This window comes from Anolis sagrei, chromosome X, assembly GCF_037176765.1.
Source record: "Anolis sagrei isolate rAnoSag1 chromosome X, rAnoSag1.mat, whole genome shotgun sequence".
In the NCBI taxonomy this organism is placed as follows: domain Eukaryota; kingdom Metazoa; phylum Chordata; class Lepidosauria; order Squamata; family Dactyloidae; genus Anolis; species Anolis sagrei.
Window position 1 is genome coordinate 38,124,439 of NC_090034.1, and position 19,874 is coordinate 38,144,312.

The following is a 19,874-nucleotide window of genomic DNA, read 5'->3' on the forward strand; positions in this document are numbered from 1 at the left end:
CAAACCACAGTTGTTACTATAAGCTAAAAAGAGCTTGCTATCATAAATTCATATCCTAAAGGTTGACTACTCACTGTCAAAGGCCTGTTTAAATAACCAGGTCTTTAAGTCCCTCCTAAATGCTGTAAAGGTGGGTGCTTGTCTGATCTCCTTGGGGAGGGTGTTCCAGAGTTGGGGGGCCACTACTGAGAAGGCCCTCTCCCTCATCCTCATCAGCCTTGCTTGCGAAGGAGGTGGAACCGAGAGGAGGGCCTCCCCAGCCGATCTTAAGGCCCGATCAGTTTTACACGGGGGGATGCGGTCAGTAGTCAGGACCAGAGCCGTGCAGAGCTTTGAATTGGCCCCGGAAGCAAATAGGAAACTATTGAAGCTGCTTTAGGAGGGAGGTCATATGATTTCTATAACCCCCCCCCCCCCGGTCAGCAGCCTGGCTGCCGATCTTTGTACTAGCTGGAGCTTCAGAGGCAGCCCCACATAGAGTGCATTGCAGTAATCAATACGAGATGTTACTAAGGCATAGACCATGATGGCAAGATCTGGCTTTTCGAGATAAGGTTGCAGTTAATGCACAAGTTTTAATTGTACATAGACACTCCCGGCCACTGTTGACACCTGAGCTTCAAGAGTCAGCGCTGAGTCCAGGAGGACCACCAAGCTGCGGACTTGTGTCCTCAGGGGGAATGTAACCCCTTTGAGCACAGATTGCCACCCTATACCCTGGTCAGCCTTGTGACTGACCAGGAGGACCTCTGTCTTGACAGAATTAAGTTTCAGTTTATTAGCTCTCATTCAGGTCATCACAGCTGCCAGGCACTGGTCCAGGACTCGGGGATCTTCCTTGGATTGAGGTGGAAACGAGTAATACAGTTCTTTGTCATCTGCGTACAGATGATACCGAACTCCAAAACTCCTGATGTTTTGTTAAATTTGTGTACAGTATGTCCCCAATACCCATGGCTTCACTTACCCACATTCCAAATAATAATAACAACAACAACAACAACAACAACAACAACAACAACAATAATAATAATAATTCTATCCACTCTTGAGAAATGTTTGTAGGCCTCTCTAAGTCCTCCAGTATAGTTCTATGGTATGCTTCTGTCTCCCAAGTATCGATAAAATATGGTTTATGATTATCCATAGTTTTCAGGTGCCTAAGGGGGGATCTTGGAATGTATCCCTTTTGGTGATCCAGGGATCGTATCATATATACTGTGAGCGAGAACTACTAAATTTCTCATCATTTAAGGTCCAGCCTTCTCCACTAGGTCCGTACAAGTAAGATACCTGATTTTCATGTAACTTGGAAAGTTGATACTTTTGCATGCGTGTAGACTCAATGCTGGACAACGTGTGGCCTCTAGATGTTGTTGGACATCACCTCTCATCAGACCTTGTTAGTACAGTTAGTAATGAGAGCAGAACTTGGAAATATTACTTTTTGGGACTTAAGTTCCCAGAAAGACCCAACCATTATGGAAAATAACCCACGGGGTGTTCTGGGAGTTGGTAATTTTTCTAAGTTCTTGATAAAAGATGATTGACATTTTAGTTCAACCACATCTGGAGCATTACAAATGGCCCACCTCAACACATGCACATAAATGAACATATAGATTGTGGATAGACCGATGATCCTCATTTAAATTCTTGATAATAGTCCCCCACTTCAGTTTGATTATAGCATCTCTTGAAAAAAAAGGACACAGATTAAAGAACTGCAAAGCACTGCAAGATAAGCTACTGTAAAGTAAAAGTTGTATTTCATGGAAGAGGTGGGAGGAAGCAATTTAGTTATGTGGGATGTTGTTTGTATGATTCCCAAAGAAATCAATAAATGTCAGCCGCCGAGGCACATAATGAGGAGAATCATGGCAAAACTTCCATTGCTGTTCATACTGCAAAGATGGTTAGCAAGTTGGGTTGAAATCTAGACATGGGCAATCCATGGTTCTAAATGGTTCTGAAGTACTTACAAAACTAGGGGGCACTGGTGCTTTGCTTCTACAGTGTTGCTAAAGTTCTGGTGGTGAAAATTCCAGAACTCTAACAAAACTTTCAAAATTTCATTATAAATGGCAGTTCCTAATTGGTTCTGTCATAAAAATCACCAATAATGAAATAATAATGAAATTTTGAAAGTTTTGTTAGTGCCTGGGGAATCATCAAAGGATTCCCCCAGGCACTAACAAGCCACACCTAAAAACTGTCAGGCCATCAAATGCTAATCAAGGTGGCCAATTGAAACATTCACACCAAGCTCCGACAGACAAGAGTTCTTTCTCCCACCCTGGACATATTCCACAGATATATAAATCTCATTTTCCTAGTTTCCAACAGACCTCACAACCCCTGTGGATGCCTGCCAGAATGCTTCTAGAACATGGCCATATAGCCCAAAATACCTACAATAACCCTGTTTTGTTGGAGTTCTGAAATTTTCACCACCTGAACTTTAGCAACATTGTAGAAGCAAAGCACCAGTGCCCTCTAGTTTTGTAAGTACTTTAGAACCATTTAGAACCATGGATTGCACAAGCCTAAAAAAATCCCCTTGGTGATTTGGCCCACATGGAGACAGATTGAGCATCACTGGCCTTAGTCACTTATCAAATATAAAGTTTCCTCCCCATTCTTCCTTCATGTTAACAGTGTGATTTCATTGCCTCAACAAAATATATTAAAATGATTTTAAAAGCTGATGTACCTCATCTCAGGTAAGACACATGTGGTCCACTTAAGAGAACATTATCTCGGTTAGGATGGGGGCCAATATAGCCAGCAGAAATTATGTATATATTTATACTTCTTGAGATTGCAGTCATCCTAGATTGCCCACCTTTTCTCCCCGTTGTAATTTGCTTACATTGCCTTTGAGCCTATTAATCTCCCTTCCACAATATGTGTTTAGTTGGATTGTTGGGATTGCAGATAAGCAGCACTTGAGTTTGTCTTCTGAAACATATGCCAGTGTGGTTGCTGCTGAAGCTTTATTTTTCCTCTTTTCCTTTTAATAATGTGCTCAGTGTATCATTCAGCATATCTGTGTTACTCACTTAAAGCCAAGTTTCAAGCTTGTTTTCAATCTTGACTCTGCATGAAGGCACACGGGACATAGAATTGCAAAACAGCAGCAATGGTGGCATCTCCCCATGCTGGCTCCATTCTGGCTTGAAAGCAAATTTTTCCCTCTGCTCCAAGCGCTCAGTAGGGAACCAAACAGTCTGTGGGTTCCCTCCAAAGTCTTGAAGATATGTGTAAAGGAATGCTTGGAATAAGTAAAGACTGTTTCAAACAAAAGGAAAGGTATTTCTTGTTATAACTCACACATCTGCTACAGTTCATTGTATTCCTATGAGAGACGATGTTGGCTTCAGTGGAGACCCCTTTTCCCCAGGAGTGAATTTCCCTTCTGAGGGGGAGATTTCTCTCACTTCCTGTTCTCTCAACCCCCGTTTGTAAGTAGCAGCCACATGACAGTTGGATGTTTGTAACTTGGGGACTGCCTGTATTTGTTTAGTTTAATCCCACATTAAAAAAATGAACAACTACAAAAAAATTCCAAACTGGATGAGATTTTTGTACATTTTGAATGATTTTTTTTTATAATATTGTAGGAGATTTCATTGGGAGTTTTTTTCACCCCAAAAGGATTTTTTTTTACAAAAATCTTTCATTTTGCACAATTAAAAGCCATTGACTGGAGCTGATCATTTTCTAAACATTGCTTTTTTACACATAATTAGAGATAATCAGTTCAGCATCTTCAGTTAGTGGCTTCTGTACATCAAAACATTCTGATTTTTGATGTGTTGTTGAAGCTTTCATGGCCAGAATCACTGGGTTTCTGTGAGTTTTCTGGGCTGTCTGGCCATGCTCCAGAAGCATTCCCTCCTGATGTTTCGCCCACATTTATGTCAGGTATCTTCAGAGGTTGTGAGGTCTGTTGGAAACTAGGCAAGTGAGGTTTATATATCTGCAGGATTCTACCGTATACCATGCAGCTGTGGACAAGTCTACATAGGCAACACCAAACGCAGCAATGCCCAAACACAAATCAAGGAACATGAAAGGCACTGCAGACTTTACTCAACCAGAGAAGTCAGCCATAGCAGAGCACCTGATGAACCAACCTGGACACAGCATATTATTTGAGAACACAGAGATGCTGGACCACTCTAACAACCACCATGTCAGACTACACAGAGAAGCCATTGAAATCCATAAGCATGTGGGCAATTTCAACAGAAAGGAGGAAATAATGAAAATGAACAAAATCTGGCTACCAGTATTTGATAACTCTAAAATCAGGACAGTAAATAAAGAGCAAGCCTCAGAAAATAGGGAAATTCTAGACAGACCGCAATCAGGGCCAGCTAACTCTTCCCATCAAAGGATTCCCCAGGCAGGAAGCAGCCAGGCTTTGAAGCTTCAAGGCCATACAATGATAATCAAGGTGGCCAATTACAACATTCCCACATACCTCCAACAGACAAGTGTTCTTCCTCCCCCCTGGACATTCCACAAATATATAAACCCCACTTGCCAAGTTTCCAACAGACCTCACAACCTCAGAAGGTGCCTGCCATAGACGTGCGCGAAACATCAGGAGATAATGCTTCTAGAACAGGGCCAGACAGCCCTATAATCTGGAATATCAAGGCAGAAAATCCCACAATATCTGCTTTGAACGGGTTATATCTGAGTCCACACTCAGATAATGTGGGATTTTCTGCCTTGATATTCTGGGATAAAGGGTTGTGTGGAAGGACCCCCAATACTGATTTTTCTTGCCTGTCCCCTCCTTCTCCAGGATATGTCAAATTCACTGATAAATTTCTTGTTTGAATGTTGGTGCGAATGACTTGCAATATATGGGGACATGAAACAAAAGCTCCCCAACATTCTTGTCAAACTATAAATCTCAGGATTCTGTTGTCAACAAAATATATGGTAATTAAACCGAACTTGATTTTTTTTTAAAAAAAATGTAGCACAGATATGCTCAATATATGTATTGGTTTGAAATGTACAAAAAAACCCACAATGTCTTATAATCTGTTCAGCTTTTTTGGTTTTTTGGATTTTAAAAAATCTTTCTTTTATTCCACATCCTTTTCCCTGTGTCTTTGTTTGTATGTATTTTGCTTTGCTCTACATCCAGACCACCTTGGACAGCATGCAGGTATTTCACACGAGAAAAAAAACCCCTCCCCTTCCTCATCCCCACAGCAGTTACTGATGTTAACATGATCGTAGTTTACCTTTACATGAAGTGCACAAAGTTGAACCATTGTTATGAAAGCATGCTCAGCTAATGATAATGATGCCACAGGGTGGGGAGAGTGAATCAATATTCAGTGCATCAATTAAATAATTCAATAAAGGAAAGCCAGTGGTGCATTCCTCCAGCAACAAACATTGGCAATAGCAACTGCCCAAAACCTGCATTTTGATCTTAGCTACCCATTTTATGAGCATGCCCAGCAAGAATGGTTTCAAACTTTCATGCAAAGTTGTAACTTTCAGGTTGTGTGTGGATCTTGTCTGAATTCAGACTACATTTTTCAAAAAATTCACAGCTTGAGCATGGAGTGGTGGGCAATCCCTTTGATAACGGGATAGGATGTTCCCCATAGACAGTGTCTGCATTAGCAACAACTCTCCCCATCTGCCTGCTTTCACCTTCCGTGGCCGTTTTCAAAAACTGACAAGCCATTCCTCTTCAGCCTCTATTCAGTGGTTCTCAGCATGTGGGTCCCCAGGTGTTTTGGCCTACAACTCCCAGAAATCCCAGCCAGTTTACCAGCTGTTAGGATTTCTGGGAGTTGAAGGCCAAAACATCTGGGGACCCACAAGTTGAGAACACTATGTGAAGAACAGGAGGGTGATCACACTACCCGTATTTCTTCAATTGTAAGAAGCCATTGATTGTAATATGCACCCTAATATCAGCACCAGCACCACCAACAAAAATACAATAAGACATACCAGCAATTCTAAGATTCACCCAATTTTTAGAGATATTTATTTAAAGGGAAAGTGTGTCTTGGAATTGAAGAAATACAGCAGTAGCCACCAGTCACAAAAACTAATCAATTACTATTTAGACCCGTGGTTCTCACTCTGTGGGTCCCCAGGTGCTTTGGCCTACAATTCCCAGAAATCCCAGCCAGTTTACCACTTGTTAGGATTTCTGGGAGTTGAAGGCCAAAACATCTGGGGACCTACAGGTTGAGAACCACTGATCTAGACAAACACGTTCTTATCATGAATGGTCACTCAAGAAGTGTCTTTAGCAGTGCATTAAGCAAATGCTGATAAATGGGCTGTTGATTTACTCTCTTGTTTTAGGGTGATTATATTCTACGGCAGTTACAGTTAACACTACACAGAGCTAGGCAATTTAAAATCACTCCATTATATCAGTGGTTGAACTGCAGACAAACTCTGGCAAGAGAGGGAAAAAGCAACTTCACTCACAATCCAAAATAACCCCTTTGATTTTTGAGAGTCGGAGGCAACCTTTTAATGACGGGCAAGAAGAGCTCCCAGCCCCCATATTTACTTTCTCTCCCAGAAATAAACTGAATATCCACATGGATTTTTTTTAAAAAACCAAAATAATTTTGCAACCCTCCAATTAGAAACTAGAGTGACTCCAGGTACCGTTTTCTCTTCAATCGTGTGGGTGGGGGAAAGATATGGTTGGTGTTCTTCACATCTTCCTGTCATTCTCCCTTTGCATACATTGTCCTCTAATCTTTCATAGTTTGTAGCTTTCCCTGTTCCCAGAGTCCCCCAGGCAGCCAATTCCAATTCGGCATTGACAGTTTTTCTGCTGAAACAACATAATCCCATTTCAGCTACCAAAAGTGCCAGAAGAGGATGTCCTTAGCTCAGTAGCAGACTGTGCCTTTTTGCATGCAGGCAGTTGCAGTTTCAGAACCTGAGATTTCCAGTTATGAAAGGATCATGGGAGCTGGATGGCGAAAGAGGCTTCTCTTTGAGATCCGGCGGGGTCACCCGTTCTAGAAAGAACAATGGAAGAGCCCAATAAAGGCCAGCACTCCATTACTTCATGGGCCAACCAATTGCCTATAGAAAACCCACAAGCTGATGAAGAGTGAAAAAAATAACTTAGACAACTCCCAGAATCCTCAGCTGGCATGGAGGATTCTGAGAGTTGTCTAAAAGGTAACTTTTCCAAGTTCTGATCAAGCCACAAGTGCAACAGCATCCTTCTGTTTGCATTCCACAACATATTGGTATTCAAAATCATAAAAGAATATTAAAAGGTACTGCTGGATCAGACGGAAGCCCTCTTTGTGGTCCACTATTATGCTCCCTTAGAGGCCAAAAAGAAGCCTATAGGAAACCCACAGACACAACATGAGTGCAATAGGGGCCTTCCACTCACACTTCCCTGCAAACGGAATACAGGGGCTCGCTGCTTTCTCCATGAATTTGTCCAAGCCGATAGTACTGAGTTATGTGGGTGTCATGGGACAGGAGAACACGTGAAGATATAGTGCAAAATCTTTAGGCCTGCATTGGACATGTTGGGAATAGTCTTAATTCAGATGCATTCCCCCTGAAAGTTACTCCTCTTGCAGCCATAATGTGCCTGCATTTGCAACTAGATCTATCTGAAGCAGCAGCCTGGGTCCACTTGCTGACTGTGTTGCATGTGCAGCATGTGTCACGTTTTGAATGACTGCCCAGTTATTTCTCCACTGGAAATGCTCTCTTGCGCAACAGTAGGAATAGAAAGCCCCCAACCTTCCACCATATAGCATTTTTCCATGTCGGAGCTATAGTCTAGAAACATATTAGCCATTATTCATACAATTCTAGATATGTTCCTAGACCTTCTGGTGGTGACATAGATACTACGTGTAGAAAGTGGAGCCATATTTGCGCAGGTGCTGGAAGCTGGTTCTGCTGTTCACACATGTGGAATTCAAACGCTCCCTTTCCTATGAACCTTAGATGTCCTGTGGCCTAGGAAAAAGAGTGTTTTGAAGATTAAAGGCCCTTTCCATCTGCCACAGCAGGGCTAGCTCAAGAACAGCAAATGGTCCCCTCCAGAACTCTTCCTGTTTATGTGTGTGGGGGAGAATGAGGATTGGCACCCTAGTCCTATCCCCTCCAATTCCACCCCTTTCATCTTCCATGAACTGGAAGTGGACAAATTTGGCCTTCTGTGAGAGCAGGCTCTGCTTGCTTATGGCACTGCTCTGAGTATTTTAGAATCTTGGGAGATTCTGTTTCTAAAGTTGTCATGGAAGCTAGAACCCTCTGCAGATCATTGTCATCCAAGTCGTGGAGGATGGAAGGTAGGACAGAATTGGTTTGCCTGCCCTCATTTTCCTTCATTGCATGAAGCGTTTCGAAAGCTTGAACAAAGTGAAGACCGTAACATTTTGACAACCCAAGACGTTTTCGGATTAGAGTTCCCACAGTCCCTCTGTGGCCTTGCAAGGTGGTAATTCTGGGAGATGTAACCCAAAGCTTGGTCAGGACTAACAGAAATAAAGGCAGAGGCTGCCTGCTTTGGGAGTATGCAGCATTCTCTTGATACAGTAAACTTACCACTGTTTTTTTTTCCCATTCCAGATGACAATTTCTGCCGTTCCTTTTTTTATTATTAATGCCCTTTAACAAACTGCTTATAAGTATACAATGGGCCTACTGTGTTCCATTCCCATTGGGATTATATGGAGGCACTGTTTAGTTATATATTAGTTGCATTGATTTCTTCTGCTGAGTTTAAGGCAACATATGGCTTTCCTGTGTTCCCCTTTTTCCTCACAACATGTCTGTGAGGTGGATCAGATAGAGAGGGACAGAGAAAAGAGAGAGACAGACAGACAGAGTTCATGGCTATTGAAGTTCATGGCTCAGTGGGAACTCGGAGAGGGATCTTCCAAATGTTAGTCTGGCAATTTAGTGACTACACCACATTGACTCTCAAAAATGTTTATTAGCTGAGTCTTTCACATGGAGATTATACCCATAAGCAGTGTATTATTATTATTATTATTATTATTATTATTATTATTATTATTATTATTATTATTATTGTGGTAGCCCCTTTATAGCCAAAGGTTATCCCACATCTCATTGATTGGTACAATCAACACCTTTGTGCAATTCTGGTTGAGTACTTAAGACCACTTCCTCCCATGGGTGACTACACGGAGGCTGTCAAGGATTTCAGTTGGGCTATAGCCAATGTTTACCAAGTTCTCATATTCTGCTTGTCCATGTAAATGGATGCCTGGGAATAGCCATGTGATATTGGAAGTGCAACAGTTATCCCCTTGAACACATAGTAGGTGCACATGCATGCTCACTCACATTCTGCCCACACTCCATCTTTTTTTTTTCTGTTCTCCATTTGTCCAGGCCAAGGTTCGTGAGCTAGAGGAGAAATGTCGGACACAGAGTGAACAGTTTAACCTCCTCTCTAAGGAACTAGAAAGGTTTCGCCAGCAAGCTGGGAAGATTGACCTCCTGAGTAGTAACTCATTGGCATCTCTGGATAGCCCTGGCTCCCCTAGCAAATCCCTATCCCAACTAATGAATGGAATTTCCACTTCTTTAGGTAAAGGTAAGAAAGTGTGCTTTCGTTCAAATGGTCTGTAGAATGTTTGTTGCCTTCCAGAAAGGTTTATAGAAGCTGGTTTCACATCATTGTGTTTCTTGGAACACTCAAATAGTCCACACCTCACACCATTCCATATGTTGGCATTACATGATTAAAAAGTACAGAGTCCTGGGCTTGGCCAGACTCTTCTTTGCCCTCCTTACCTTTACTCAGATACAATGGCATGATGAAATAGATGGATTTTCTCTCTCTCTTTGTTCCTCTTTGGAAGAAACCTGAACTGGAGAGCAGAGTCACAGGCTGATACCCCGTTCTGGCTTTTGGTAACTAAGGGCCCTTCCAGACAGCCCCTATATCCCAGGATCTGATCCCAGGTTTTCTGCTTTAAACTGGATTATATGAGTCCGCACTGCCAGATAATCTAGGATAAACAGAAAACCTGGGATCAGATCCTGGGATATAGGGCCTATCTGGAAGGGCCCTAAGATGCTATGCCATGCCATTGCAGAGAGACCTTGTAAATGAATGGGTGGTTTTATTTTATTTTGCATTTAATGTTTCATTTAATCTGTTTGATTATGATTTGGTTTTCATAAATTAAACAGAATTTTCTGAATTATGTAATGAATCAAATTATTCATGTGATAACAATGGTTATAGTTCTGGAATGTACTGTTTCTAACTGAAGGAATTGAATTGTGTCAGCCTTGCCACCTGCCTTATCATTATAGTGTTGGAGAAGGTGAATGTCCGCAGATGTTGTGGATATACAGCTCCCATTGTCCCTCAACATTGGTTATGATGATGGGGCGGGTTTGAGTTGGAGTCGAACATCATTTGGACAGCAACTGTAGGCAGAGGTGGTGGAGAATTTGGAAAGGGAAACAAGTTTGACACGGTCTTGGTTCCACCACCACAGTATCTTGTAGAATACTGTTCTTTGCTTTATATTGTGCAACTTCCGTATCCACAGGAGATATGTTCCAGGACTTACCGTGAGTATGTGAAACCATGGGTAATAGTGAACATTCAATTCAGAGTGTTTGCTATTCCCCAACTCCACCCTGCTTACCGCTGCTTTGTTGCCTGGGAGCAGTTTCTCCTCCTTCTCTCCAACAATGAAAGACTACTTGTACTTTGTTACCTGGAGAAGGCAAAGTGGCTTCCCCCTTTCTCTCCAGTGATGAAGCAATGTTGTATCGATAGTCGATAAGTAAAATCCATATGATCTGTGGATATGGTGGTTTTACTGTACTGTATCAAGTTTGAATTGACCATTTTGATCCACCTCAGCTCCCAAAGTTGCAAAACACATTGTTGTCTGATAGACACTGGAGCTTTGTGACATAGCTGGTAAATCACCAGCAATTATAAGATCTACCAACCAAAAGGTTGCAAGTTCGAAGCCCCAGGTTGGCGTGAACACCTGACTTAAGCTCTGCTCACTACTTACCTAAGCAGTTCGAAAACAGCTTACAGCTGTGATTAGAGAAATTAGGTACCGCTAATGAGGAGGAAGTATTTTACAATATCATAAAGAAAAAGATCAAAGAATGCTGGTGACCAAAGGAAGGAGGAAGTCCTGATGGCTCTTTGTCATAGAGGATGGAACGACAGCGCCCCCCTGTGGCTGTCAACTTCCAAAGGCTCCGACAAGCTGGATATTCAACTGGATGTCAACACAACACAATATACCACATTTCTGTTTTGTCTGTTTTTGTCCCATCCAAAAACGGCATTGAATTTTTGCCGTGTATGTGTACTGTGATCCGCCCTGAGTCCCCTTCGAGGTGAGAAGGGTGGAATATAAATAAAGTGTTGTTGTTATTGTTATTATTATTATTACTATTATTATTATAGTTGAACAAACTTAGTCACACTCGGCATATCTTATCTAAGGACACAAGTTGGGAAATGATGATTCATCTCTTCAGCTCTATCCATGCAGCAGCCTGGAGTGCTAGTTTCAACATGCTTGCACCATGTTCTCAAATTGCCATTTATCTCTCAGGTGTACTGGCATTATTGATTTTAAAAGGGGTTGTGAGTAATCTCTAGGGCTTTCACAAAAGAACCTCCTCATGGGCTGGGCTCAAAATAAGCCCCATGCACCCAGGGTTCCTTGCATAAATAAGAACAAAATAAGATTGATCTCCTAAGTGCATTGCAGACTTTTCTAGTCTGTCATCACTTAGAAGTAGCAGCCAATAATAGTGAAAGGACCAAGGCAGTGACATCTCCGGCCCATCCCCTGTTCTGATATCAGCCAGCCCCCCCCAGTGCCTTAAATCAAGAAATAGCTTTCTAATATCTACAGAGACACTCGCAGGAAGACCTCAGCAAGCAAGAGTCCAAAAGTGCCAGGCCCAAACCCAGAACCTCAACCATGGCTGATACCGAATGAGAGACACCCCCCCCCCCCCCCCCAGGCACACAGAAGACTGGGCAACTTGGCAGGTATTGAACAGACTGCACTCTGGCACCATGAGATGCAGAGCCAACCTTAAGAAATAAGACCACAAAGTGGAGTCCATGACATGCAAATGTGGAGAAGAGCAAACCACAGACCACCTATTACCCTGCCACATGCACAATGGAGGACCTTCTTATAGCAATACCAGAGGCACTCCAAGTGGCCAGCTACTGGTCAAAGGACATTCAATCTATATCTATCTATCTATCTATGTATATAATAAAAGTCAAAACTTGTATGCGGAGGACAAAAGTGTGGCGGTGTATGTGCCAGCATTCTGATTGGCCAACCTGAAAGTTCCAACATTCGGATTGGCTGCCGCAGTGGTGCTATTTGCATATGGTCTCTGATTGGCCAGCTTCAATAGGGGCCCCTGGTGGAGAAAAGAGTTCATGGCAGAAACGGGGACATGAGAAGGAAATTTGCATATGGACTCTGATTGGCCAGCCTCAATTCCAAGATTCCGAGATGACCAAGAGAGGAAAGGAAAAGGCCAGAGGGGGCTGAGTCAGACAATTACCAATACAGACCACACTTGGCACACAAAGCCCCCATGACCCACTCGACATCCTACTGCAGTTTGGAGGAGGGTGAACCATGGATGATGGGACTTGCAGTACCATCACTCACATTCTGAGACCGCTGTTAACCTCATCCAATGACTGATCAGGACCAAACTTCGCACATAGACCTCTCATGACCCACTTTACGTCCTGGTGTGGATTGGCGGGGGATGGACCATGGATTATGGGACTTGCAGTACCTTTGCTCAATTCTTGAGACCACTGCAACCCTCATCCAATTACCGATAAAGACCAAACTTGGCACACTGAGTCTCCATGACCCACTCTACATCCTGGTGCGGCTTGGAGGAGGATGCACCATGGACGATGGGACTTGCAATACCTGCACTCCCTTCCTAAAACCATTATAACTGCCAACAATGATGGATCAGGACCACAATTTACACAGAGAGCCCGCATAACCCACTCCACATCCTGGTGCGGTTTGGAAGAATTTGACAATGGATGATGGGACTTGCAGTCACTTCACTGACTTCCTGAGACCACTGAGACCCTTGCCAATGACTGATCAAGACCAAACTTGGCACACAGAGTCCCCATGACCCACTCTACATCCTGGTGTACTTTCGAGGAGGACAGACCATGGATGATGGGACTTGAAGTACCTCTACTCGCTTTCCGAGACTGCTGCGACCCTCAACAATGACTGAACAACACCAAACTTGGCACATAGACCTCCCATGACCCACTTTACGCCATGGTGTGGTTTGACTGTGGAACGAGCATGGATTATGGGACTTGCAGTATCTTCGCTCAATTCCTGAGACCACTGCAACCATCATCCAATTTCCGATAAGGACCAAACTTGGCACACCAGGTCTCCATGATGCACTCTACATCCTGGTGTGGTTTGGAGGATGATGCACCATGGACGATGGGACTTGCAGTTCCTTCACTCACTTAGTGAAACTACTGAGACCCTCATCCAATGACTGATGAAGACCAAACTTGGCACACAGAACCCCCATGGCCAACTCAACATTCTGGTGAGGTTTGGGGGAGAACAGACTATGGATGATGGGATTTCAAGTACCTCCACTCACTTCCCAAGACTGCTGCAACTCTCATCTAATGACCAATCAAGACCAAACTTGGCACACAGAGCCCCCATGACCCACTCTACATCCTACTGCGGTTTGGAGGAGGACGGACAATGGATGATGGGACTTGCAGTACCTTCACTCACTTCCTGAAACCACCGTGACATTCATCCAAATACCAATAAAGACCAAACTTGGCACTGAGAGCCCCCATGGCCAACTCAACATTCTGGTGATGTTTGAGGAAGATTATGGATGATGGGACTTGCAGTACCTTAACTCACTTTCTGAGACTGCTGTGACCCTCATCCAATGACTGATCAAGACCAAACTTAGCACACAGAGCCCCCATGACCCTCTCTCCATCCTGGTGCAGTTTGGAGGACAATGGACCACAGACGATGGGACTCACAGTACCTTCACTAACTTCCTGAGACCACTGCGAGCCATATAAATAACTGATCAAGACCAACCTTGATATACAATTCCTTTCTCTAATAACCCGGGCAGTGCCGGGTCCCCAAGCTAGTATAATATAAAGCCACTTTGCCTTCTCCAGGTAACAAAGCAGAAAAAGTGCTTCATTGCTGGAGAGAAGGAGGAGAAGCCACTCCCATGCAACAACACAGAGGTAAGCAGGGTGGAGTAGAGGAATAGCAAACACACTGAATAGAGTGTTCACAAAATGATTCCTGGTCCTATGTGTAACTTGGGCCCTTCCACACAGCCCTATATCCCAGAATAAAAGGCAGAAAATCCCACAATATCTGCTTTGAACTGGGTTATTTGAGTCCACACTCAGATAATGTGGGATTTTCTGCCTTGATATTCTGGGATATAGGGCTGTGTGGAAGGGCCCTTTCCGCCAAGTGTCTACCTCCTGTGTTTGGGGAGTTACCTTCTCCACAGAGAGGTTCCTTTATGTAACGGGAGTAGTGCAATATGAGACTACAAATTAATATAATGACCACTCGGACTGGCCCCTTGGAATACGCTTTGGATCCTGTGATTTTAATTGATGTTTCAATGCTATGTTTTGTTTTTAATGGGTTTGGTTTCCATGTTTTTGTTTATTGACCGATGTATTAATATATGGCATTGAATTGTTGCCTTTGTAAGGCCGCCCTGAGTCCCCTTACGTGCTGAGAAGGGCAGGATATCAGTGTGGTAAATAAATAAATAAATTTGTGCATTTCCTGCAAAATGTTTTTTTTTTCTATTGGGTCCAAGACAACCTCATCCTATATATAGGAGTGTGGATACATAAGCTTCAAGGTACTGGACCTTCTCATCCAAGACGGCCAATAACTTGCACTTGTTGCAAGTATAGCTGTCCACTAGGCATGTGCAATCCATGGTTCTAAATGGTTCTAAAGTACTTACAAAACTAAAGTTCTGGTTGTGAAAACTAGGGGGCGCTGGTGCTTCGCTTCTACATTATTGCTAAAGTTCTGGTGGTAAAAATTTCAGAACTCTAACAAAACTTTCATAATTTCATTATTATTCCATTATTGGTGATTTTTATGACAGAACCTATTAGGAACTGCCATTTATAATGAAATTTTGAAAGTTGTTTTAGAGTTCTGAAAGTTTCACCACCAGAACTTTAGCAACACTGTAGAAGCAAAGCACCAGCGCCCCCTGGTTTTCACCACCAGAACTTTAGTGTTGTAAGTACTTTAGAACCATTTAGAGCCATGGATTGCACATGCCTACTATCCACATCCTCCTTGCCAGAGGATATTCCACAACAATTACAGGTGACTGCATGAGCTCCCTCCCCACCCGTTTTAGCAGAATTAAGTAGAGAATGAAACAGAAACCTGGGCCACCCTGTGAACTCCCCTGCTAACACTTGTTTGTTTTGCCTGTACACTGAGCTCCTGTATGCCAAGCTCCTGGAACTTGGTGCAGTGGCTTTTAAAACCTGTGAATAGTTTTATTCCATTTTCACTTTTTTCACTTTTTGTATATTTTTATCTGTATTGTTCTTTTTGCAATCGTAAGCTCCTTTATGTGCCAAATTTGGGGATAAGGTGGGCTATACATCCTCTTGATTATCTAGTCAATGTTGCTGGTGTCATCCTTGGCTACCCTCACCCAACGATATCTGTTCTCTTTGTTCTGATCTGGATCCCTCGTCTTGAAATGTCAATTCCTCCTTATTTGGCTCTTCATCCTGGTTCCCTTCCAAATCTTTTATATATTTTCTTCAAAAATCTTTTGCCTTTTGCACTGAATCAATTTGAATTCCTTGGCTCTTGAATGCGTAAAAGTCAATTCTTCCACATTTCCCCATTTGAATAGGAATCTCTTCTGTTTCAACTTATTTGCTAAAACCCATCCCTTTTTTGCTTACATAAAATTCTTGTTGAAATCTCATTAAACGTTACTCTCTTTCTTCAATCCATCTTCTATTTAGACTCAAAGTGTTTCTGCAGGATAAGATGTGCCATTGTCTTTTTGATGAAAATATCCTCTTTGCAGATATTGTGTCCTTGCCATCTTCAGGCAACCCCTGGGTAACGTCCTTGCAGACGGCCAATTCTCTCACACCAGAAGCAACTTGCAGTTTCTCAAGTTGCTCCTGACACGACAAAAAAAAATCTTCAAGTTTATTCTAAACACTTATCCCAAGCTTATTTCCACCTTTTCCTTATCCAAAACGTCTGCCAAAGCATCCCTCCATTTTTGTTTTCTTTTTCTTGTGGCTTTTCCGGCATCACTCTGAATAGTAGAACACATCTACACTTATCATTTAATTCAGTTTCAAACCTGCATTTCACTGTATAGAAAGACCTAAATTGGCTTGAGGCCTGGATGCTGATCCCACAAACCACAGAGCATTGATGGACATTAAGAGCTTTCATGTGAGTTGTCAAGCTGCCACAGTTTGAAACTTGCTTTGAACTGCATTAAATGGTCAGTGTAGATAGGACCTTAGAACATGATCTTTCTTCCACATCTCAAGCAATGTCAAGCTATCCTGTTGTTGTTGTTGTTGTTTTCCACCACCTCAGGCTTTAGTTAGAATTTATGGAAAAGTAAAGATAAAGGTAAAGGTTTCCCCTTGACATTACGTCTAGCTGAATTTGACTCTGGGGGCTTGGTGCTCAATTACATACAATACATAGACCAAGGTAAAGGCCTTCTCCTTTTCATCTCCAGCGCCTGGAGGCAGTACTCAACTCCAACCATGGGGAGGTGCTGTTGTTCCATTTTTCCAATCCGAGGAGCCTGTTGTCCGTAGACCTCTCTGATAGTTTTTGCCAGCATTTCTGCATGTCTGCATGGGGAGTCCTTTTACCTTCCCGCTGAGGCAGTATCTATTGATCTACTCGCATTGCATGCTTTTGAACTGCTAGGTTGGCAGAAGCAAGGGCTAACAGTGGGAGCTTACCCTGACTTGCAGCTTTGAACTGCTAACCCTGTGCATCAGACATCCTTCCAGCTGATATAGATTATTTTGTCAAGAAAGTCTTTGGATTGGAAGCTTCTTTCCAAGTGCTTTGTACATGGAATGGATAAGATGTGTTTATTTTTAAAGGAAAGGAACTGATCAGCTTTTACAATTGATATTTAGTAAATGAGTAAATCTTTGCTAACTCTCATGAAATATGTATAGAAAACCACAGAACTGGAATGATATCAAGATCATTCTCAAATTGACGTGGAAAGCTTAAGAAAAGTTGCAAGCCGCACATCTTAACTAAACCTCTTCCCATATAACCTAATAAAACAAGTTTGGGTGTTCCAGGAGGATGGACGAGTCTGGATGGTTTTAAGGGCCACCCCTCTCCCCTCTTTTAACTAGAATTAAATTTAAACTGATTTAAATTTGACCAGAATTAAAATAAAAGGTAGCTTTCAATTATTGGACGAAAGGGCCCTCCAAGATGAGGGCAGTGAGTAGCATTAACATAGAGAATTACAACGTATGGTGGATTGAGGCTAATCTTTAGGCTGAAAAATTCCCGTACATGTTCTAAAAATCAAGGGGAAAATCATCCTTTGAGTCTTCAGATATTTTCTTCTTGATATATTTGGATATGGGGTAGGATATATAAATTTTAATAACATGAATAAATAATTTCAGAACTGCCCCAAGCTTGCCAGTTTGGGATCCGATTCTCTTACAATGTTGTTCTCTTTATGTTTTCCACACAGGTCATGAAAGCTCCTCTGGAGGCCACTGTGTGATCTCAGAGTTTATACGACCACTACAGCTATCTGGTGACAAACCAGAGCAATTGTCCATCAAGCCAACTTTTATGTCCCGGTCACGATCTGGAAGCCCAAGATGCAGATTTGAATCAGATGTAAGCAATAAGCCCAGCTGGCTTGTATCTTCCTTGGATGTGGTGGCGGGGCAACTAGTTTAGCTTGGAAAAGCTGGTGATATTGATATGATAATGGAAATGATCTTCCAACATTTACACTACTTGGGGCATTCTCAGAAAAGCCATATGTATTTGAATCTACCACATTCCTAAAAAAACAAAACTTTAAACAAACACTTTAAAGGTTGAATATCCCTTTTCTGAAATGCATGAGACTAGAAGTGTTCTGGATTTCAGATTTTAGAATACCTATATTTGCATGTATATATACTAGACTTAGGCCCGAATCACTGTTAACGAAAATATCTGTGGTTTTCAGAGGGCCGCTTTAGTTTAATTTCCAAAAACAGAAAGGGGAAAAGAGAGACAAAAAGACCAGTGAAACGGATTCAGAGAGCTGATATTTTCAGAAATAGTTAAGTCCACAAACTACCTGAGGCAGGGGGATCTGCGGTGTCTTTTTCTCTCTCTGGCAGAAGAAGCCTCCTCTATTTTTTCTTGGAAAGTCACCTCCTCCTCCAAAGAGGGCCCTGGGAAATTCTAAAACACAGTCATATTTGTGGGTCATTGAGTTTCTTCAAACACGAACTGAAGTGCCAAATAATAATGGTCGACGTCATCACATGACCGTAGTACATTACTCCAGGTTAAAGGCCCATATAAATAGTCATGTTTTTAGGTTTGAGTGAAAGGATTGGAGATTTGGGGCTAATCTAACTTCTCTGGCAAGAGCATTCCAGAGCCAAGGAGCCACCACCAAGAAGGTCCTCTCTAGTCCCCACCAACCGCACCTGTGACAGTGGTGGAACCAAGAGAAGGGCCTACCCAGCAGATCTCAAGGCCCGCACCGGTTCATAGAAGGAGATGCAGTCTCAAAGATAGGTTGGACCCGAAGTGTGTATGGCTTTATAATTAATAACCTGCACTTTGAATTGGACCCAGAAACTTGCCGAAAGCCAGTACCTTAATATCTCCTCAAATTATATTCCCTTTTAGTTTAAATTAACCATATCTTGTCTTGTATCATCCCCCTAATTTTTTCCATTTTTTTCTAAATTAATATTTTTATATTTAAACATTTTTTCAATACAATATCTTGTTATATTTTCCCCTTCTTTTTAAATGTGCAACCTGGCCACAGATGGTATTAATCCAAGAGCTTTGAACATTTTTTTCTAAAGTTCAATTCTTGTAATTTCATCTTTATATTTCATTTTCCTTTTACTCATTTCATCAATCTACCTCCTTCCAAAAAAAGAAGTCATTATATAATTTTAATCCTGCCAGAGTTCGCTATTTGTTTATCCCAGTCCTGTCTCAATACTTTTCTTGTAAGTCAAGTCATTTAATTTTAACATCGTTCTCCTATCGAAATGGGCTCTCAAAGGGTCCATACAGATTTAATCTATGCAGGTTATCCCTCTTACATTGGTTTTGTCTATTTTTTTTTAGAAGAACATGAAAATGTGAACATCTTCTTCCCTATAATGTAATGTGGGATTCTTTGTTTTTCCTTGTTCTGGAGATAAATTTGTATCCACTTATCTGCTCAATCTTATCTGTGTATACATTCTGTTTATAGAAGTCTGTTTTTATTCCTTCTCGTTCAATTGCTGTCTCTTCTTTATGAACTGGTAACTGAGCTGATAATGCTTGATCAATCTGGAGTGCTATATATTTTCTTCCCTCCTTTACACTCACTTCTTGTAGTTGTTCTTTTTCTGTAATTTGTTTTGTGGCCATTAACATTTGTTTAGCTTCAGAGATCATATCTTTAAGATCAGGCTTGATTCTTTTTTCTGTTTGATAAAGTTTTTT

The 19,874-nt window shown here is 42.0% G+C and overlaps 1 protein-coding gene across 20 annotated transcripts in view; it reads left to right on the plus strand.

Annotated features, from left to right (window-relative positions):
- The window catches only part of RIMBP2 (RIMS binding protein 2), a 155,059-nt gene that overhangs the window by 68,759 nt on the left and 66,426 nt on the right, over positions 1-19,874 (plus strand). For 13 of the 20 annotated variants that reach the window (XM_060785618.2, XM_060785626.2, XM_060785610.2 and 10 more), the window contains 3 exons: positions 5,171-5,191; positions 9,418-9,622; positions 17,884-18,035. In XM_060785618.2, the coding sequence (XP_060641601.2) occupies positions 5,171-5,191; positions 9,418-9,622; positions 17,884-18,035 (378 nt within the window). Of the gene's footprint in view, positions 1-5,170; positions 5,192-9,417; positions 9,623-17,883; positions 18,036-19,874 lie in introns of those variants that run through there. The other 7 variants (XM_060785612.2, XM_060785617.2, XM_060785624.2 and 4 more) reach the window with 3 other exon arrangements.